Source organism: Rhinoraja longicauda, chromosome 34, assembly GCF_053455715.1.
Source record: "Rhinoraja longicauda isolate Sanriku21f chromosome 34, sRhiLon1.1, whole genome shotgun sequence".
In the NCBI taxonomy this organism is placed as follows: domain Eukaryota; kingdom Metazoa; phylum Chordata; class Chondrichthyes; order Rajiformes; family Arhynchobatidae; genus Rhinoraja; species Rhinoraja longicauda.
The window spans coordinates 6,628,899-6,651,278 of NC_135986.1; the positions used below are offsets into that span (position 1 = coordinate 6,628,899).

General features: G+C 45.6%; 2 protein-coding genes across 9 annotated transcripts in view; one reads left to right on the plus strand and one right to left on the minus strand.

Moving 5' to 3' along the window:
• The window catches only part of LOC144609721 (uncharacterized), a 65,109-nt gene extending 54,311 nt beyond the window's left edge, over positions 1–10,798 (plus strand). For 5 of the 6 annotated variants that reach the window (XM_078428222.1, XM_078428220.1, XM_078428221.1 and 2 more), the window contains exons 6-8: positions 4,230–4,449; positions 5,622–5,716; positions 8,537–10,798. In XM_078428222.1, coding sequence (XP_078284348.1) covers positions 4,230–4,449; positions 5,622–5,716; positions 8,537–9,142 — 921 coding nt within the window. In that variant the 3' untranslated portion in view covers positions 9,143–10,798. The remainder of the gene's footprint in view (positions 1–4,229; positions 4,450–5,621; positions 5,717–8,536) is intronic. The other variant, XM_078428224.1, reaches the window with a different exon arrangement.
• ufsp1 (UFM1-specific peptidase 1) overlaps positions 1–21,998 on the minus strand; it is a 73,437-nt gene extending 51,439 nt beyond the window's left edge. For 2 of the 3 annotated variants that reach the window (XR_013549348.1, XR_013549347.1), the window contains exons 1-2: positions 21,741–21,998; positions 15,912–16,889 (exon numbers count right to left, since the gene is read on the minus strand). Coding sequence is in view for 1 of the 3 variants with exons in the window: in XM_078428225.1 (XP_078284351.1) it covers positions 16,214–16,864 (651 nt within the window). In the remaining 2 variants the exon portion in view is untranslated. Of the gene's footprint in view, positions 1–7,159; positions 16,890–21,740 lie in introns of those variants that run through there. The other variant, XM_078428225.1, reaches the window with a different exon arrangement.
• Positions 21,999–22,380: the final 382 nt, after the last annotated feature.

Below are 22,380 nucleotides of genomic sequence, written 5' to 3' on the forward strand. Positions count from 1 at the left end.
AGACTCGGGTTCGATCCTGACTACGGGCGCCGTCTGTACGGAGTTTGTACGTTCTCCCCGTGACCTGCGTGGGTTTTCTCCGAGATCTTCGGTTTCCTCCCACACTCCAAAGACGTACAGGTATGTAGGTTAATTGGCTGGGCAAGTGTAAAAATTGTCCCTAGTGGGTGTAGGATAGTGTTAGTGTGCGGGGATCGCTGGGCGGCGCGGACCCGGTGGGCCGAAGGGCCTGTTTCTGCGCTGTATCTCTAAATCTAAATCTAAATCTAAAAAAAAATCTAAAATGATCCATATCCATTCCCTGCACTTCCATGTGCCTATCCAAAAACCTCTTAAACACCACTATCATTTCTGCCTCCACCACCACCCCAGGCAATGTGTTGCAGATCCCCACCACTCTCTGTGAAACAAACTTGCACTTCGTATTTTGCTTGGGCAGCTTACAACCCAGCGGTATGACTATCGATTTGCCTAACTTCAAGTAACTCGTGCATTCCCTCTCTCTCCGTCCCTCCCCATTCTAGTCGTTGTACTTGTTTCACTGTTGCCCTGTTGAGTTTCACTGTTTGTATAACTCGTTATCAGCTTCCCCCCCCCCCCCCCCCCCCCAGCCAACAGTGGATCATCGTGGGCACCACATTTCCTTGCTAATCGTTGCTTTTTGCATATCTTTCATTTATTTGTTCTATGTACCTTTTACATCTTCTATTTATTCACACAATGCTGGAGTAACTCAGCAGGTCAGGCAGCATCTCAGGAGAGATGTTTTGGGTCGAGACCCTTCTTCAGACCCGAAACGTCGCCCTTTCCTTCTCTCCTGAGATGAGTTACTCCAGCATTGTGTGAATAAATACCTTTGATTTGTACCAGCATTTGCAGTTATTTTCTTACACATCTCTCGTTTCCTTCTCCCCTGACTCTCCGTCTAAAGAATGGTCTCAATCCGAAACGTCACCTATTATTTTTCTCCGGAGATGCTGTCTGACCTGCTGAATTACTCCAGCTTTTAATGTCCATCCTGGGGGAAATGGTTCTGACTGTCTTCCCTATCTGTGCCTCTCATAATTCATAACTTTATATACTTCTGTTAGGTTCCAGAGAAAACAATCCAACAATTTCTCCTCATTATGCACCATTCAGCATTTTATTTACCTACAGCCTCATTGACTGCTGAGTGCTGACAGCTTGCAGCCTGTTGGACCTGGTGCAAAACCTGAGCTTTCATAGTTTTTTTACAATGAGAAAACTCTTCCTACTTTGGCTCCATGTTCTGCGATGCCTGAGGGCACAGATAGCAATGCCAACATTTCCAACTTTATCTCCCAAGCACTGCTGGTGATGATTGAGGTGGTGAGCCAGAAGCGTAAAATGAACCAGTTGTACACCAGTCCTACAGCCCCAGGCCAGGCAGCTAATGGCAGGAACTCATGATTTCTTGACTCCTCTGAAGAAAAGAGAATCGGGTATAGAGTGAGTAGGTCATGTCATTCATTATGTTTTTTAATTCAATCAGGTTGAGCTTGGCAGGTTTAGCCAGCATTTAATTGCCTGTCCCTAATTGCCCTTGAAAAGCGATAGGATGAAGTTCACTCTACATTATCCCACTACACACTCCCGGGACGGGATGGGTTTAGAGATACAGCGCTGAAACAGGCCCCTCGGCCCAGAGTCCGGGCCGATCAGAGATCACTCGGTACACTGGCACTATCCTACACACACACACGAGGGACAATTTACATTTTTTTTCCCGAAGCCAATTAACCTACAAACCTGTTCATCTTTGATGTGTGGGAGGAAACCGGAGCACCTGGAGAAAACCCACGTGGTCACAGGGAGAACGTGCGAACTCCGCACAGACAGCACCCGTAGTCAGGATCAAGCCCGGGTCTCTGGTGTGGTAAGGCAACAACTCTACCGCTGCGCCACTGTGTTGCCCTATTGTTGAGAGTCCATTCCCTGCGTCTGGACTCTCCAGACTAAGGACTCGAACCTCCCAGCATTAACCCTCTCAGTCCCTCTCCGACATTTGGAAATCTCCGTGTGGTCACTTCCCACTCTCCTGGAGTCCAGTGAGCATGCTCCGATGTTACTCAGTCTCCCATATTTTAGGAAGGTAGGCTTAGTTCTTGAGCTCCCCAAAAACAGTGCCACCTCAATGGGCGACACTAAGGTGGTAGACTTGCTGCCTTACAGCACCAGAGACCTGTGATCTCTGGGATCAGGCCTGGGCTTGTAGGATGAAACCAAAGAACCCTAGAGGAACCCACAATCATGGAGAAAATGTTCAAAATCTACAGAGACTGCAATGCAGCCACTAGTAGGGCAAACTAGACCAGGTTCAAGAATTTGGGCTGCACGGTGGCGCAGCGGTAGAGTTGCTGCCTTACAGTGCCAGAGACCCAGGTTTGATCCTGACTACGGGTGCAACTTTAGATAGTTCCTCTGTCCCTCTCTTCCCCTCCCCTTCCCAGTTCTCCCTCAGTCTTCCTGTCTCCACCTATATCCTTCCTTTGTCCCGTCCCCCTGACATCAGTCTGAAGAAGGGTCTCGACTCGAAACGTCACCCATTCCTTCTCTCCCGAGATGCTGCCTGACCTGCTGAGTTACTCCAGCATTTTGTGAATAAATACTGTGGATTTGTACCAGCATCTGCAGTTATTTTCTTACACTCTCTGACTACGGGTGCTATACGTTCTCCCCTTGACACGTGGGTTTTCCCTGGGTGCTCCGGTTTCCTCCCACTCTCTGAAGACGTACAGGTGTCTCGGTTAATTGGCTTTGGTAAATATTGTAAAGGATAGGATAGTGTTAGTGTACGGGGATCGCTGGTCGATGTGGACTCGGTGGGCCGAAGGACCTGTTTCCGTGCTGTATCTCTAACTAGGTAGTTTCTTCCCATCAGACTCTTGAACACTACTTAATACTAACCTCCACTTTGAACTTCTATGTATTGTCTTTGGTTGCACTAAGGACTGCAGGATTTTTACATTTTATTTATTATCTATTATCTGCGTTGTGTTTATGGGTCTGTTATGCTGCTGCAAGCAAGAATTTAATTGTTTTGGTGATGATATACATGACAATTAAACACACTGGACTCTTAATCATTAACAGCTGGAGTCTAGAAAATTGTACACCATTCAAGCAAAGGTAGTTTTTTTATGAAAGGGAAATTGTGCTTGACAGATTTCGAAGAGTTAAGATGAAAGACTATCCCCCATGTCTGAAGAAGGAATAACTGCAGATGCTGGTTTACACTGAAGGTAGACACAAAATGCTGGAGTAACTCAGGCAGTATCTCTGGATTGAAGGAATGGGTGACATTTCAGGGTGAGAAGGGTCTGAAGAATGGTCTTGACCTGAAACGTCACCCATTCCTTCTATCCAGAGATGCTGCCTGTCCTGCTGAGTTACTCCAGCATTTTGTGTCCAAATTCAGTCTGTTTATTCCCTCTACAAATGCTGCCTGTTCTGCCAAGTTGCTCTAGCACATGTAGCAAGGGACTGCAGATGTTGGTTTACACTGAAGATAAACATAAAGTGCTGGAGTAACTCAGCGGATCAGGCAGCATCTCTGGAGAAAAGGAATAAGTGATGTTTTGGGTTGAGAAGTGTCTTGACCCGAAACGTCACCTCTTCCTTTTCTCCAGAAATACTGCCAGACCTTCTGAGTTACTCCAGCATTTTGTGTTTATCTTCGAGTTCTTCCAGCACTTTTGCTCAGTCAAGGATAAGACGCACCCAGGCCCCTCCCCCTTCTCCCTTCTCCCATCAGGCAAAAGGTATAGAAGTGCGAAAACGCACACCACCAGATTCAGGGGCAGATTCTTCCCAGCAGTTCTCAGGCAACTGAATCATCCTACCACAACCAGAGTAGTCCTGAACTACTATCTACCTCTTTGATGACCCTTGGACTATCCTTGATCAGACTTTGTTGGCTTTACCTTGCACTACATGTTATTCCCTGTACACTGTAAATGGATCAATTGTAATCATGTGTTGTCTTTGTACTGACTGGCTAGCAGGCAAGAAAAGCATTTCACTGTACCTCGGTACACGTGACAATAAACTAAACTAACTAACAAAGATGCCAGCATCTTGTTTAATATTGGTCAAGGCAGCTTTAAATTAATTCAATATTTTAGGAACCTAAATCTTACTGAACTGGTCATAAGATTTGACCAAAAGTAACAAGTATTCATGCATGGATCTTTCTTTCTTCTGTTTAGGCAAAGTATTCGGGCATCGTTGCCCCGTTCTCCACGAGATTGCTGTCGCACCCGTCTTTCCAATCCTTTTACACTGCTGTTGCGAATCAGCAGAGACACAGCCGACCCGCGGAAATCAACGGCTCCACATTCGACAAGCAAGACTCTGTCGATTCCTGCTCGCCATTTCACTTCACGACAAAATCTGAAGCCTCTGCCCAGCGCTCCCAGGAAATTAACAGTAAGGCATTTAAACACTGTCATGATCGTACAGCGTGTAAACAGATCCTTTGGCCCAACTTAACCATGCCAACCAAGATACCCCATCTACACTAGTCCAACTTTAGATAGTTCCTCTGTCCCTCCCTTCCCCTCCTTCCCAGTTCTCCCTCTATCTTCCTGTCTCCACCTATATCCTTCCTTTGTCCCGCCCTCCTGACATCAGTCTGAAGAAGGGTCTCGACCCGAAACGTCACCCATTCCTTCTCTCCCGAGATGCTGCCTGACCTGCTGAGTTACTCCAACATTTTGTGAATAAATACCTTCGATTTGTACCAGCATCTGCTGTTATTTTCTTATACACTAGTCCCATATGTCCAAGTTTGACCCATATCCCTCTAAACTTTTCCCATCCATGTACTTGTCCAAATGTCTTAAATGGTGTAACAGTACATGCCTCAACCACCTCCTCCGGCAGGTTGTTCATATACCCTCTCATAGATACCAGAGGGTCCATACACTCTCTGGGTCACAAAGTTGCCCCTCAGGTTCCTATTAAATCTTTCCCCTCTCACGTTAAACCCATGTCCTCTAGTTCTTGATTTCCCAGCTCTGGGTAAAATACTGTGTGCATTCAAGTATTTAGTTTAGTGGGAAATATTGCACATCTTTATAGTCATGGTGATAGAGACCCAGCATGGGAACTGGCCCCACAGCCCACCAAGTCCACGACGACCATGCAACATCCTATCCTAACCCATTTTATGATGATGATAATGGGCTACTTTAAAACTCAACCACAGTGACAGCTTAATGTCATCTCAATCTATAGCCAGTCAATTCTGATGCAAAATGATCAACAGCGGTTCAATGTAAATCAAAGCACCTTCACCAGCTCCCAAAGCTGCACTCAGGGCAATTTGCAGCGGCCATTTTAATGGACCCATCCGCCTGTTTTTGCAAAGTGGGAGGAAAGTGGGGCATCTGGAGGAAAGCCACACACAGGACAGGGTTGAACTTATTATTGTCACAGCTGTGGCAGCAACACTAACTGCAACATTTCCGTGTAATTTTACATGGAGAGCTTCTCTTGTACCTTGCCCTTTGCGGCTCTATGAAATGCAGGCTGTTGCTGAGAGCAGAACAAATAGGCTGTTTAACTCACCGTCTCCTGTCCTTTTTTTTTTATTGCAGTGCCAACTCTCCAGCAGTGTGAGTTTTTCTACACCGACCCAATGCTGCCCTCCGGTTATCGAGTTTACAACCATCTCTCACAACCCACACGCCAGGTAATTGAACAGTTCGGGCGTTGCTTACTTGCAGCTCTCTGACACTCATGGCCATGAGTGGCTCAGTTGGTAGAGCCGCTGGCTCACAGCACCAGAGGCCTGGGTTCGATCCTGATCTCGGGTGCTGTCTGTGTGGAGTTTGCTTGTTCTCCTTTTGACTGCATGGGTTTCTTCCGGGTGCTCCGCTTTCCTCCATCCCAAAGACGCGTGGATTTGTAGGTTAATTGTCCCTCTCTAAATTGCCCCCTTGTGTGTGGGGAGTGGATGAGAAAGTGGGATAACAGAACTAGTGTGAACGGGTGATCGATGATCATAGAAAATAGGTGCAGGAGGAGGCCATTCGGCCCTTTGAGCCAGCACCGCCATTCATTGTGATCATGGCTGATCATCCACATGGATCGGAGTAAACTCGTTAGGCTGAAGGGCTTGTTTCCATGCTGTATCTGTAAACAGAACTGCACCTACAGGCCCCACCTCTGGGCATTCATTCCTGAAGTACTGCACCACTTTTATTCCTTCCTAGGAGTCAACCTCATTAATTGGGTTTCTGCATTTTACTGTGTTACAATGTGGTCCATTTTGAGTACCTGTTTCAGGCTGTAACAGTGATGTGTTTGTTTTTTAATTTAGAGATATACTGCACAGAAATAGTTCCTCAGCCCACCGAGTCCATTGGTGTGGCTGCTATATATTAAAGTGGCTGGTGCCAGCCTGCCAGGCATTTTAATTTTAGACTGGCATTTGTTTAAAGGGGAAAACAAAACTGCTGGAGATAAACTTAGTGTTGGAGCAACTCAGTGGGTCAGACAGCAACTGTGGTGAGACTGCACAGACGGTTCGGGTCAGGATCCTTTTTCAGACATTTTGTATTTCCACGCTTTGTGTTTTGCGCAAGACTCAAGCATCTGCAGTCTCCTGTGTACCCATTTGATATCTGTGTATCCATTTGGTATGGAACTTATTTCATGTGGAAATATACTCCGGCAACGTGAATAGGATATTGTATTCCTTTTTTAAGTAGGAACTCATTGAGTAGGATCATACTGTTCTGGTCACCCTATTATAGGAAGGGTGTCAATAGCTGGAAAGGACACAAAGAAAAGATGTACGAGGACATTATCAGATCTGGAAGGTTTGAATGTGAAGATGGTGGGTAGACTGGGTATTTTGTTCCCTAGAGCATAGGAGTGACCTTATTGAAGTTTATAAAATCATGCAAGCCATAGATGAGGTGAATAGCCAGGGTAGGGGAAACTAAAACTGTCACTGCACTGAGTAGCTCCTTCAGTGACAGACTCCTTCACCCCAAGTGCGTGAAGGAGAGATATAGGAGGTCCTTCCTTCCCGCTGCTGTGAGACTGCACAGCCAGCACTGCTCCCAGCAGATGAGTCAACAATAACAGCTAAGAACACACAGAAAACTGATGACAATTTATGTATCTTTTATTTATAATGAATGATCTCTTGCTCTCTTGCTATCCACTTTGCTGCTGTAACACTGTAAATTTCCCTGGTGTGGGACGAAAAAAGGAATATATTGTAATTATAGCATAGGTTTAAGGTGAGTGGGAACAAATTTAAAAGGACCTGTGGACAAATGTTTCACGTGGTGGGTAGGTTGTATATGGAACGAGCTGCCAGATGAAGTAGAGGCATGTTTAGTTACAAAATGTAAAAGATATTTGGACATCAACACGAATAGTAAAGGTTTGGAGTGATACGGGCCAGGTTCAGGCAAGTGTGGTTGGTTAGACAGTTTGATGTGCAAGGAAGTGTTGGGCCGAAGGGCCTGTTACCGTGCTGCATAGCTCTAACTCTGGCACTCCTTCCTGTGGAGCATTGCAACCTTTCGGGGAGCCAGTAGTTGAGATCAATCAACCAAACACGCAAGGGGGTGCTTACGTTACTTAACCTGGCATTTTGCCGCTGTTGCCCACTGAAGAGTTCAATGTGGATCTGCAGTGAGATTTTATCAGTCATTGCACTTGCAGTATTGTGTACACAGTATAGGAAGGGTCTGATAGCAATAGAGAGAATGCTGAAGATATTCACTGGGAGGCTGCCTGGGATAAAGGGTGTATGAAGAGCGATCATCTCGGCTGGATTGACTCTCTGCAAAGGAAGCTGGGTGGGTTTATAAAATTGAGGGACATAAATAGGATAGATAGTACAAGTCCATTTTCTCCCAAGGTTAGGGAGGTTTAGAGCTACAGCACAAATTTAAGAGAGGGGCGAAATTTAAAGGAGTAGGTTTTTCACATATCCGGTGGTCATTATTTGGAATGAACTGCCAGAGGTGGTGGAGGCAGATACAACTGCAGTAATTTAAAAAAATTATTATTTAGAGATACAGCGCGGAAACAGGCCCTTCGGCCCACCGGGTCCGCGCCGCCCAGCGATCCCTGCACATTAACACTATCCTACACACACTAGGGACATTTTTTTTTACATTTGCCCAGCCAATTAACCTACATACCTGTACGTCTTTGGAGTGTGGGAGGAAACCGAAGATCTCGGAGAAAACCCACGCAGGTCACGGGGGAACGTACAAACTCCGTACAGACGGCGCCCGTAGTCAGGATCGAACCCGAGTCTCCGACACTGCATTCGCTGTAAGGCAGCAACTCTACCGCTGCGCCACCGTGCAGCGGTGGATTGCGGATAACAGAAGTGGAGAGATATGGGCCAAATGCAGGCAAATGGTTGGTAGATATGGAGCAGGTGGCCTGCACAATCATATGATGATGCCATGTGTTACTGGTTTCAGTAAAGGCTTCAGTAAAGTGTTATTAACAGTGATTATCCAATTTGTCTTTTCAGATGATGCAGGGTTTACAACTTAACACTCCACCTCCAATCATGTCTGCATGCGTGGCTCCAACGAACGTTCAGCCAACTCTGCCGAGCCCTGTCCTCCACCCTCCCACTTTAAACAGGTGTCAGGGGCAGAGCAGGCCAATCTCTAAAGCAGAGCACGACGCCGTCAGCACCTTGCTTGAACTCAAACAGTGCACTCAGTTAGACTGCGTAGTGGCGGATACAACAAAATGCACAGCGAAGAGTGAGGGCATTCACCAACCAGAGGCTGAAATTAACACACTTTGTTTTTTGGACGATTCAGGAGCCCCAGGAATCAAGGACGGCAATGGAACGGAGCAAAAGCACCTCTCGCTTCTGAATGACAGTCGCAGCCCTTCATTAAAGTCTCACCATGACACAGAGCTTTATACAATTTATCCAGAAACCCTGCCTGAATGTAAATACTCCACTCCGCCCCAGAGTTCCTCCGATTATAATGGGGCGTCCAGATTAATCAGCACATCCTCGGGGACTGAGTTTAGAGCATTTGACCCAGTGAAGTTAACAGCCATTTTGCCAACGGTTACGCAGGAGATAGAAATTGGAAGCTGTGATTTCCTTATTTAACCCGGGGGGGGGGAGGAGAGAAATAAAGAAATAAAGCAGGCCATGAATGAAGAAATGTGCTCTAAGTCACTGTTTATCTGGCACCAAATCATTGTTTTAATTCTGCTCTGGTGACTGGTGGCAAAATGCTCAAATTAATTCTGCCCTGTCAATCAAGTTGTTTCTCCTTGCTGCCACCATCAGTAAAGGAATAGTATGTGAAGGCCTTACCTGTTAACAATGTTGACGACTTGCAGTGATTAAAATGAACGACCATTTCTTCTTTGCAGTTGGAAGCCAATCAGTAATTCTACCGAAATGGATCCTTAACATCCGGTGAATACACAGGGATATTTTTGGCAATAATTAACAATGTTAAGAGTTTTGTTTTGATGTCCTGAAGCAAATTTGGATTTATTTTTTGTTCTTTCTTTTAAGTGACAAAGAGCTGGGTTTAATGAAGGAATTAACTGGGAAATTGGGTGAAGTCTCACAATGGCTAAAAAGAGTCGGCTGCTTTGGAGGAGTGAGGCGTGATGGGAGGATGGTGAACTTGAGGTAAAGCCAGGTGGCCAAACAGTGAAAGAGCACAATCGAACAAAGAGTGAAGTTCAGGGAAGTTTTATTTATGTCCCCATAAATATGGTGTATAGGTGATACTAGACTAGGTCTTGTGTTCCATGCGACTTCACAAATTGCTTTTTATTTATACAATTTTATGGATGGCAAGATCATTCCCCAATTACTTTGAAGGTGGGGTAAGAGCTGCCATTCTGAATCACTGCAGTCCTGAGAATCTTTTCTCTATTCTTTGTAAGGCATTGAAAGGATTTGGACACAGTGAAGATTAAAGTACTGTAATATATTTCCCTAGTCAGGTGGTCTGATACTGTATATTTGCAAATATCCTAAACATGGGCAAAGGAGCTTTAAGGCAACATACATTTAATTTTAGGTGTCTGATTATGTGCCCAGTAAATTACTGACCAAATACCTGTGGGTCCAGGCTAAGCATTCCAAAATTAATGTAAAATGAGTTCTGTTGTTCTGTCTATTCTCTTAATACCAGAAAAAGTCCTGGGGAAATAAATCTCCTCAAATGGGTGGTTAAACGCAATGATTTTTAAAAATTATATGTTGATTATCCATTAACATGTTGAAGCTTGCTTGGGCATAAAATCAGCTTATCCCCAAGGGCTTGTAACTTTTTCTGTCTGCCACTTGTTAATGTAACAACTTGGGACGTAGGCATCGCATAGCCTGACATTAGTATTTGATCAAAGCAGAGATGCAATCTGAACCGGAACCAAATAGGCAAGCTCCAAATAGTTGTACCCTAGTTTGCATTTGCCAGTGACACTACAGCCTCTGAAGTAAAGATAGCAGAGGTGATATTTTGTGTAACTTTTCAGTAGAGACACAGATGTTTACTTGTCAGAATGTTTTTTGTCTTGCGCTGTTCACTTTATTTGCAAGGGAATTGCAAACCCTCTTGTTCAAAAATGTTTGTGTTAAAATATAGTTAAATGCAGAGGATGCACAAGGAATCGACTCTTTGTATAGTGTTCAAGTTTAGTGGCTTGCAAAATTATGTGATCCACAACTGAAGTGTTATTGATACTGTAATTTTTAGTCACTTGAATGTAGTTTGTTCTTTGATTTTGGCCCAATAAAGGGTAGAGAAATCTTGCGCCTCATTCATTAAATATTGTTAGTTAAAAAAAATGTCAGTAAGCTTTGTCACACAGCGCAAGAGATCCTGACTTTTGGTGAAGTCTGCATGTCGTCTGCACATTCTCCCTGTGATCCCGTGGGTTTTATCCAGGTGCTCCAGTTTCCTCCCACGTTCTAAAGATGCGCGAGCTTGTAGTTTAATTAGCTTCTGTAAATTGTCAATAGACAATAAGTGCAGGAGGCCATTCAGCCCTTTGAGCCAGCACCGCCATTCAATGTGATCATGGCTGATCATTCTCAATCAGTACCGTTCCTGCCCTCTCCCCATACCCCCTGACTCCGCTATCCTTAAGAGCTCTATCTAGCTCTCTCTTGAATGCATTCAGAGAATTGGCCTCCACTGCCTTCTGAGGCAGAGAATTCCACAGATTCACAACTCTGACTGAAAAAGTTTTTCCTCATCTCCGTTCTAAATGGCCTACCCCTTATTCTTAAACTGTGGCCCCTTATTCTGGACTCCCCCAACATTGGGAACATGTTTCCTGCCTCTAACGTGTCCAACCCCTTAATAATCTTATACGTTTCGATAAGATCTCCTCTCATCCTTCTAAATTCCAGTGTATACAAGCCTAGTCGCTCCAGTCTTTCAACATATGACAGTCCTGCCATTCCGGGAATTAACCTAGTAAACCTATGCTGCACGCCCTCAATAGCAAGAATATCCTTCCTCAAATTTGGAGACCAAAACTGCACACAGTACTCCAGGTGCGGTCTCACTAGGGCCCTGTCCCTAGAATGCAGGATAGAACTAGTATATGGAGTGAACGTTGGTCAGTATGGCCTTGGTGTACTGAAGGGCCTGTTTCCACACTGTATCACTAAACTAAGATCCCAATCTGATAATCCATAGTTAATCATGATTTAAAAACTCTCCAATGTTTACCTGCTAAGGTTTGTTTCCCCCTCTACTTGTTGAGGTAATGCTTCCTAGGTGCAGGCCATCTTTCTCGTGACATATCTTGGAGTCTGATCGACTCAATAAAGTGACAGGGACTTGGTAGCCAGGCCAGGCACAATAGTACTTGTCTTTGTTTACACGCACCAACATTATATTCCAGCAGATTACTAAGGAGAAGAGCACTGGCTGATTTCCCTTGACATCAATGACCAATAGATAGCTGCATTCCCTCTCACTAAAATACACAACCATCTAACTCAGTTGTAATCAATTCCTTCAAGTTCTGGGTAATGTGATCTCCAATATACTCGTGGGTTTCACTAGAGTCCAATTTAACACTGCCAAAAGCTGTGAAACAGCAGACACACAAATTACTGTGGTTTAGGGAACCTCCCAGTCAGCCTTTTGCATCGAAGCTGGTGGTTACCTTGGCACAAGGACAACATTAGGCTCCAAACACCCACACTTCTCTATCTTGGCTGGCTCAGTTAGTTTCCATATCTTCTGATGACACAAGAGGCCACATGGCCCATCAAATCTATGCCAGTTCTTAGCATCCACACTTAATTTTCTTAACCTCTCGTGTGCCCATTAATTCTTCAATTCTCCTGCTACCCACCCACCACAACATCTGAGATGTGGGTGTAGGAAGAACCCACGCTTTTACAGCCATACAAGCTCTAAGATAGCAACTAATGTCGGGACATAAACGCAGGTTGCTGGAGGAGTGCCAACTGCAGCTTTGACTGCTGAGCCTCTGTGCAGTCCGAGAAGGTAAACATCAAGGTGAAATCAATTAAGAAATGCACTGAAAAAGAGTTGTATCAACTACTCCAGTGGAAAACGGACATTTCTCACAATGTAGTAACAAGGAACTGCAGAAGCTGATTTGCCAAAAAAACACAAAGTGCTGCAGTAACAGCAGGTCAGGAAGCATCTCTGGAGAACTTGGATAAATGATGTTTCAGGTCACGGCCTTCAGACTAATTGAAGAAAGGCACTGGAAACAAAGCTTTAAGAGAGATGGGGCATGAACTTTGGAAGGTCAGTTAAGTATTGTAGTTTTCCAAATTTTGTTTGGATTTCCCCCCCAATTGTCACCATAAACATACATGGACAATGTAATTGATTTTAGTTTAAAAAAGAAGAGATACAGCATAGAAACTGACCCTTCAGCCCACTGAATCCCCACCAACCATTGATCACACACTCTTTCTAGGTTTCCCACTTTCTAATACACTCCCGAAACATTAGGGTCGACTTTACAGATGCCACTTAACCTACAAACCCATACGTATTTGAGCTATGGGAGTGTAAGAAAATAACTGCAGATGCTGGTACAAATCGAAGGTATTTATTCACAAAATGCTGGAGTAACTCAGCAGGTCAGGCAGCATCTCAGGAGATGCTGCCTGACCCATTCCTTCTGTCCTGAGATGCTGCCTGACCTGCTGAGTTACTCCAGCATTTTGTGAGCCATGGGAGGAAACCGGAGCACTCGGAAGAACGGCACACAGTTACACGGAGAACAGGCAAACTGCAAGGTCAGGATCTCTGGGGCTGTGAGGCAGCAGCGCTACCAGCTGCACCCTGTAATAGCAATGTTTAATAGACAATAGATGCAGTAGTCCATTTGGCCCTTCAAGCCAGCACCACCATTCAATGTGATCATGGCTGATCATTCTCAATCAGTACCCGGTTCCTGCCCTCTCCCCACACCCCCTGACTCTGCTATCCTTAAGAGCTCTATCTAGCTCTCTCTTGAAAGCATCCAGTGAATTGGCCTCCACTGCCTTCTGAGGCAGAGAATTCCACACATTTACAACTCTCTGACTGAAAAGGTTTTTCCTCATCTCCGTTCTAAATGGCCTACCACTTATTCTTAAACTGTGGCCCCTGGTTCTGGACTCCCCCAACACCGGGAACATGTTTCCTGCCTCTAATGTGTCCAACTCCTTAATAATCTTATATGTTTCAATAAGATCCCCTCTCATCTTTCTAAATTCCAGTGTATACAAGCCTAGTCGCTCCAGTCTTTCAACATATGACAGTCCCGCCATTCCGGGAATCTAGTAAACCTACGCTGCACGCCCTCAATAGCAAGAATATCCTTCCTCAAATTTGGAGACCAAAACTGCACACAGTACCCCAGGTGCGGTCTCACTAGGGCCCTGTACAATTGCAGAAGGACCTCTTTGCTCCTATACTCAACTCCTCTTGTTATGAAGGCCAACATTCCATTGGCTTTCTTCACTGCCTGCTGTACCTGCATGCTTCCTTTCAGTGACTGATGCACTAGGACATCCAGATCTCGTTGTACATCCCCTTTTCCTAACTTGACACCATTCAGATAATAATCTGCCTTCCTATTCTTACCACCAGTGGATAACCTCACACTTATCCACATTAAACTGCATCCTGTCCAAGTCACCCTGCAACCTCATAGCATCTTCCTCACAGTTCAATAGTTTAAACAAGAAAATCCTGACCAACTGACACCTTAAGCACCAAATCTATCTGAAAACCCTCAATCTGAAGTTCACATGTAGCACCTGAGAGGCTTTAAGCCAGGCTGTGAAGTCAGTTGAAGGAATTTTAAAAAGTCAAAACACTGCATTGCATCAGATCAAGTTCTAAGATAGATTTAATCACAGATAAATTCGTTTCAATTTACTTTACAATTTATTGAAAATATAACTATTACTGACATCAGAACCAGCAACAGCATCTATCTCAAGGATCCAACAGGCCAATGAGTCACGTTTCTTCAGATGATTGCTGATATTCCCAAGTGCAATTAAGAACTTATTGTTCTGTTTTGGGACATACGACAATAAAATACTCTTGACTGTTAACCAGAGGGACTATATCTCCTATCTTTTCTGAAATTAAATTGACATCCCAAACTCTTGCCTCTTGGGTGTTATCTATAATTAAGCCAAACCATTGAAAGGTACACAAGGGCAGTCGCTATGCAACACAGCCATTTGAGACAAGAATGAAGATGTATCTTTAAACTCCCATCGCACAGAGGAACTCTAGAAGGCAGATGCAACAAGCATGATTGTAGACACAAATTAAACGTGATTAAAGTACACCTGACCAGATTCCACATTAGTTTAAAGGTCAATGATGTAAATTGTTTCTTACACCTGTGCTCCTGTTTGCCAGTTTGACCAGCAATTCTGCAAAGTGCTTGCAAGTACCAGAAGAACGGAAGTAAATTTGCAGAGAGAGTGGGAGCCGTTTAGGAGACAGGAAACTGCAGATGCTAGAATCCTGTGCAAAAGCCAAAGTGCTGGAGGAACTCAGCAGGTCAAGCAACATCCATGGAACGAATCAGGTCAGGACCATTCTTGAGATGGAGAAGGCTCTAGACCCAGATGGTCATCTGTCCTCCACAGTCGCTGAATGACCCAGAGATCCTTCAGCACTTTGTTTTTCTGCTCAGGATTCCAGCATCTGCAGTTTCTCCTGAGCTACTAAAGGAGGAGTTAGTCTTGGAGAGTATTAGCAAAGCAAGTACTACTTGCACTTTGAGGACAACGTTGGACCTCCTAGGACCACAAAATCCCAAGGAAGCGAACAAGCATCGTCACATGGAGGAGGGAGTAATGGACAAATGCAACATGGCCACAGTAGACATCTACGGTGTTATTTTAGGATGGCTAGGTATGTGGTTTACAGAGAACGAGGTGGTTTCAGATATTCTGGGGATTAAATTTACAGAAATCATTAGTTCCCCAAGAGACTATCTGCACTCATTGGAACCATCAGCATTTACACTTTTTTTTAAAATGGATTCTGACATTTTTAAATTGTACGTATTTTGGTGGTAATTTTATTTGCATTTGGGTTATTTGTTTGTGATTTTTAACTTTTGTATTTTTAATAAATAGTAGTTATTTAATTTTTAAGGCAACAGCAGACCTACACTTTAGCTAATGGAATGATTCCTGGTGGGCAGCTTTTCATTGAGGTGACGCGATTCTTTGGTTTTAGTTTGTTAAATTCTCCCATTCCCCAGAAACATCATGGGATGATGATAATGGGCTACTTTAAAACTCAACCACAGTGACAGCTTAATGTCATCTCAATCTATAGCCAGCCAATTCTGATGCAAAATGATCAACAGCTGTTCAATGTAAATCAAAGCACCTTCATCAGTTAATGTCTCCCATTGGAAACAATGGCAACGACTGAAGCACCGAAAATCCAGACTCAAATATCGGATTATCCACTGATTTATGGCAGCACAGTTCTTCATGGTAAGGAATGAATTTTTCTAAAGTCAGAAGCAATAGAGGCTCCTGCTCAGCCATTAGACTTGGGTGAACTCACAGAGTGCCACATAAGGTAGTGTTAAGCAGCTTAATTTCATCAAGTTGCCCTGTAAATATGTCACTTCACAACAACAGACATGGGGATGTTTTGGCCAAGTAGGTTGCAGCGATGAGCAGTTACACACCTTTGCACTGAGGGAGGCAGAAGTTATAGAATGAGTTCTGATCAAATAGGTCCAATTTCTTCCAGGCCACCCAGCCTTTCCTTTGGGCATACTCCTTGTCCAGAGTTTTCCCGGAGTAATGAGGGTCCAAAATAAGCAGGTAGTGGTTCTCCGACCCCGTGAAAACCCCCAAAATCCCCTTTGAAGCACTGTCACTGTCTCCGCCCATCATGACTGGGGACCCCAGCGTGTCGAAGTGCGAGTGAAGCTCCTCTATGTTCTGCAGCAGCTCCCCCCCTTTCCGCACATGGATGAGTTTGCAGGGAACGTCGTGGAATTTGTCAATACACAGGGCAATTTCAAAGGAGCCAATCCAAGTCTTGGAGTTGACGAAGCTGGGAGGCTTGTCTTCCATCTCCACCAGTGCCTCTTGCACCTCTCTTAGAGTGGGCACCCTGTGGTTCTTTTGATTAGTCTGCTGTAAGATTATCCAGGAAGAGAGGGTCTGCATTGTCCGGTAGCCACAGCCCCAGCCGCAATCATCTGTGCCATCGCAGCCGTAGTGGTAGTAGAGATAATCTCCCCGCATCAGGGAAAGCCGATGGACATCAGACCCAGTCTCAGGGAGAGGGAGACCAGAGTGAATATTCTTCACTAATTCCATGCTTCGTCTGAAGTCCTCTGGTAACCTGGCAAAAGACAGAGCATTTCTTAATGACTAACCAGTTTTCTCTGGAGCATCATAAACTGACAAGAATTGTAATAGAAGTTTATAAATTATGAAAAACGCAGATATGGTTGGCAGTCAGAACCTTCCCCCCCCCCCCCCCCCCCCCCCCCCCCAGAGATTAGAGGGCATAGCTTTAAGGTGAGGAGGTCATGCAGATATGATAGTGGCATAAAAGGCTTTTGGAAAGGCACGTGGATATGCAGGGAATGGAGGGATATGGATCACGTGTAGGCATAGATTAGTTTAACTTGGCTTAGAAACATAGAAAGTAGGTGCAGGAGTAGGCCCTTCGAGCCTGCACCGCCATTCAATATGATCATGGCTGATCATCCAGCTCAGTAACCTGTACCTGCCTTCTCTCCATACCCCCTGATCCCTTTAGCCACAAGGGCCACATCTAACTCCCTCTTAAATATAGCCAATGAACTGGCCTCAACTACCTTCTGTGGCAGAGAATTCCACAGACTCACCACTCTCTGTGTGTCGAAATGTTTTCTCATCTCGGTCCTAAAAGACTTCCCCCTTATCCTTAAGCTGTGACCCCTGGTTCTGGACTTCCCCAACATCGGGAACAGTCTTCCCGCATCTAGCCTCTCCAACCCCTTAAGAATTTTATATGTTTCAATAAGATCCCCTCTCAGTCTTCTAAATTCCAGCGAGTATAAGCATCTTGTTCAGCACAAAAGTTGTGGGCTGAAGGGCCTGTTTTCCTGCTGTAATATTGTATATAATCATGAGTAGTTCACAAGAACCATGTAATGTGCAAAATTAAGGGCGACACAATGGCACCCTTAATGGTTGAGCTGCTGCCTCACAGCGCCATGAACCTGGGTTCGACCCTGACTTCCAGCACCATCTGCATGGAGTTTACGTGTTCTCCCCGTGACCGTGTGGGTTTTCCCTTGGTGCTCCAGCTTCCACCTACACCCCGAGATGTGGGGGTTGGTAGAGTAACTGTAAAATAGCCTGGGCAGCCTCTGTGCACATCGTAAGGAAGTACAGAAACAGATGTACAGAATTTAGGGAAAAAGAAATAAAGGAGTATACAAAGAGAACCATATTATTCTCAAGGACTGAACGTGGGCAGTTGATGAACCACCAGCACAATGTAACGTAACACTAGAGGGCACAAGCGGAAAGTAATCAGGGGAAAGAGAAAAAGCTTCATGAAGTGACTACAGGCATGTACTAATCATTGGATTACGTGGACACCAGTGGGGAATTCTGGTCAATGTAGTTTGCACAGGAGCTGGTGGAGGAAGTCAATTTAAGAGCCAAGTGTTTAATTGTCATATGTACCAAACCAGCAAAATGAAATTCTTGCTCGCAGCAGCATAATGGGTCTGTAAACGCAGTACTCAGTAGATCAGTACTCATACACAAACAAAAAAAAATTACATAAATGAAGAAAACTAACAGTTGGACAGAGAGAAGACAGTACCAAGCACCAGTTACACGAGGAAAAGGCCTCGAGAAGACACCACCACTGTTGGGCTATGTTAAAGGGACAAAGACAAATCAGTCTGATGTTATCAAACCTGTCTATTGGCTCTATTGACTTATTTGCCAATTCTTTAAGCCTTGGTACACAACTAAAAGATTCCACGGTGGCATGGTGGGGATGTTAGGGTAATAATTACCCCCCCCCCCCCAGAAATATTGTGTGCAGTTCTAGTCGCCCCATTACAGGAAGGACATGGAAGCTTTGGAGAGGGCACAGAGGTTTATCAGAATGTTGCCTGGATTTGAGGGTTTCAGCTACAGGGAGAGCTTGGATACATGGATTGTTTTCTCTAATTGAAGCACATAAAATTTATGAAAACTTGATACATATGGAATCATGTTCTACGCAAACATTGTGGGACGAAGGACCAATTCCTGTGCAGTACAATTCTGACACAAAGTGCTGAAGTAATTCAGCGGGTCAGGCAGCATCTCTGGAGAACATGGATAGGTGACGTTTCGGGCCAGGACTCTTATTCAGATCAATGTTGTTTAGAGGGTGGAAGCGGTAGGGTTGCTGCCTGACAGCGTCAGGCCCGGGTTCCCTCTTGATCTCAGGAGCTGTTGAAGACCTGCTCCATACTGTTGTACGGAGTTTGTATGTTATCCCTGTGACCGTGTGGGTTTTCTCCGGGCACTCTGGTTTCGTCCCAAATTCCAAAGACGTGCACCTTTGTAGGTTAATTATTGGCTTCTGTAAACTGTCCCTAGTGTGTAGGATAGAACTAGTCTATGTGCAATCGTTGGTCGGCACGGATTTGGTGGGCCGAAGTGCCTGTTTCCACGCTCTATTCTAAAAGCTAAAGATGCTGCCTGACCTGCTGAGTTACTCCAGCATTTTGTGTCGATCTGTACTGTTCTATAAGAAAATAACTGCAGATGCTGGTACAAATCGAAGGTATTTATTCACAAAATGCTGGAGTAAAGGTCAGGCAGCATCTCGGGAGAGAAGGAATGGGCGACGTTTCGGGTCGAGACCCTTCTTCAAACTGATGTCAGGGGGGGCGGGACAAAGGAAGGATATAGGTGGAGACAGGAAGATAGAGGGAGTATCAGATTGTAGTAAATATTGTATGTTATGCAGGGGCCACAGTCCAAGAATAAAGGGGAGGCCATTTAAAACTGAGATGAGAAAAAACTTTTTCACCCAGAGAGTTGTGAATTTGTGGAATTCTCTGCCACAGAAGGTAGTGGAGGCCAAATCACTGGATGGATTTAAAAGAGAGTTAGATAGAGCTCTAGGGGCTAGCGGAATCAAGGTATGTGGGGAGAAGGCAGGCACGGGTTACTGATTGTAGATGATCAGCCATGATCACAATGAATGGCGGTGCTGGCTCGAAGGGCCAAATGGCCTCCCCCTGCACCTCTTTTCTATGTTTCTATGTTTAACTGTGGAGCACTGGGGCAATAATTCAAATTGAACTGAAAACACTCTACATCCCTCCCCCTGCGAAAATCCTATCACCTCTCCCCCAAAACTAGCTTCTGCTCCTCTCCCCATCAGGCCCTCCTTTCTACCCCCTTCCTCATACCAGGGGTGGTCTCAATGTGTATGTAAACACTGCGGTCACGTTCCCTCGCTCTTTCCACTACCTCCTGGCCTTGGCTGGGGGAGGAGCAGTGCAGATCCTCATTCCAGGTGAGCTGAGGCAACGGCTCAATGGCAGCATTATTATCACGTATAATCAAGGACGAGTCTCCCTCTTCTCCGGGCAATATTCTTGAATGAAGTCTATATATATATATATATATTTTTTTTAAGGATCCCCTCACCTCAGTTTTGATCTCAATTTTGGCTCCTAATTTGAGGAAGGACTTCCTTGCTATTGAGGCAGTTCAGCGTAGGTTCACGAGATTGATCCCTGGGATGGCGGGACTGTCATATGTGGAAAGATTGGAAAGACTGAGCTTGTATTCACTGGAGTTTAGAAGGATGAGAGGGGTTCTTATAGATACGTATAAAATTATAAAAGGACTGGACAAGCTAGATGCAGGAAATTTTTTCCCCGTTGTTGGGGGAGTCCAGAACCAGGGGCCACACACACAGTCATAGAATAAAGGGGAGGCCATTTAAAACTGAGGTGAGAAGAAACTTTTTCACCCAGAGAGTTGCGAATTTGTGGAATTCTCTGCCACAGAAGGCAGTGGAGGCCAAATCACTGGATGGATTTAAGAGAGAGTTAGATAGAGCTCTAGGGGCTAGCGGAATCAAGGGATGTGGGGAGAAGGCAGGCACGGGTTACTGATTGTGGATGATCAGCCATGATCACAATGAATGGCGGTGCTGGCTCGAAGGGCCAAATGGCCTCCCCCTGCACCTCTTTTCTATGTTTCTATGTTTAACTGTGGAACACTGGGGCAATAATTCGAATTGAACTGAAAACGCTCTGCAGTACAGATCCTCACTCCAGGTGAGCTGAGGCAGCGGCTCAATGGCAGCATTATTATCACGTATAATCAAGGACGAGTCTCCCTCTTCTCCGGGCAATATTCTTGAATGAAGTCTATATTTTGAAATTATATTTTTTAAAGGACACCCTCATCTCAGTTTTGGCCTCAATTTTGGCTCCTAATTTGAGGAAGGACTTCCTTGCTAATGAGGCAGTGCAGCGTAGGTTCACCAGGTTAATCCCTGAGATGGCGGGACTGTCATAACCTTGAAAGATTGGAAAAACTGAGCTTGGTATTTATTCACAAAATGCTGGAGTAACTCAGCAGGTCAGGCAGCATCTCAGGAGAGAAGGAATGGGTGACGTTTCGGGTCGAGACCCTTCTTCAGACTGTATTCACTGGAATTTAGAAGGATTAGAGGGGATCTTATAGTCAAGTCAATTTTATTTGTATAGCACATTTAAAAACAACCCACGTTGTTATAAAATTATAAAAGGCGTATAAAATTAAAGGACTGGACAAGCTAGATGCAGGAAAAATGTTCCCAATGTTGGGGGAGTCCAGAACCGGGGGCCACACACACACAGTCTTAGAATAAAGGGGAGGCCATTTAAAACTGAGGTGAGAAGGAACCTTTTCACCCAGAGAGTTGTGAATTTGTGGAATTTCTCTGCCACAGAGGGCAGTGGAGGCCAAATCACTGGATGGATTTAGGAGAGAGTTAGATAGAGCTCTAGGGGCGAGTGGAATCAAGGGGTATGGGGAGAAGGCAGGCACGGGTTACTGATTGTGGACGGTCAGCCGTGATCACAATGAATGGCGGTGCGTACAGGCTCGAAGGGCTGAATGGCCTCCTCCTGCACCTGTTGTCTGTGTTTCTCTGTAGTTAAGCCCCCTTCCGCCGGCTGTTCCTCACCTGCTGAGGCTGAGAAGCGGTGGTGAGGCGACGACGACGCCACGGACTCGCCCTCCGTTGTTACTCGCCGGAGCCGGTGAAAAATGGCGGCGGCGGCAACGTCTCGCCTTCCTTCCCGCCGAAGTTACTGACCGGAGGGTGAAGAATGGCGGCGGCGGCGGCAACGTCTCGCCTTTCTGCCTTCCCGCCCACCGGCCGGTCGACTGCTCTATCCTCGCACAAAATGGCGGCGGCAACTTTGGTCGCGAGCCCCGGGGCCGCGCTTCCCGACCAACGGCAGAAGGGGCAGTACCACGTGACCGTCTTCCCTCTCGTCCAATGCCAGGCGCCGGAGCCGCCCAGTGCCGCCCTGTTGCTAAGGGTAGACGGCCAATGCGGAGCGAGGCGCGGCGCCACACCACGTGACCTTCTTCCCTCGCATCCAATGCCAGGCGCCGGAACCGCCCTGTTGCTAGGGGGACACAGCCAATGCGGAGCGAGGCGCGGCGCCACACCACGTGACTTTCTTCCCTCGCGCCCAATGCCAGGCGCCGGAGCCGCCCAGTGCCGCCCTGTTGCTAAGGGGAGACGGCCAATGCGGAGCGAGGCGCGGCGCCACACCATGTGACCTTCTTCCCTCTCGCCCAATGCCAGGCGCCGG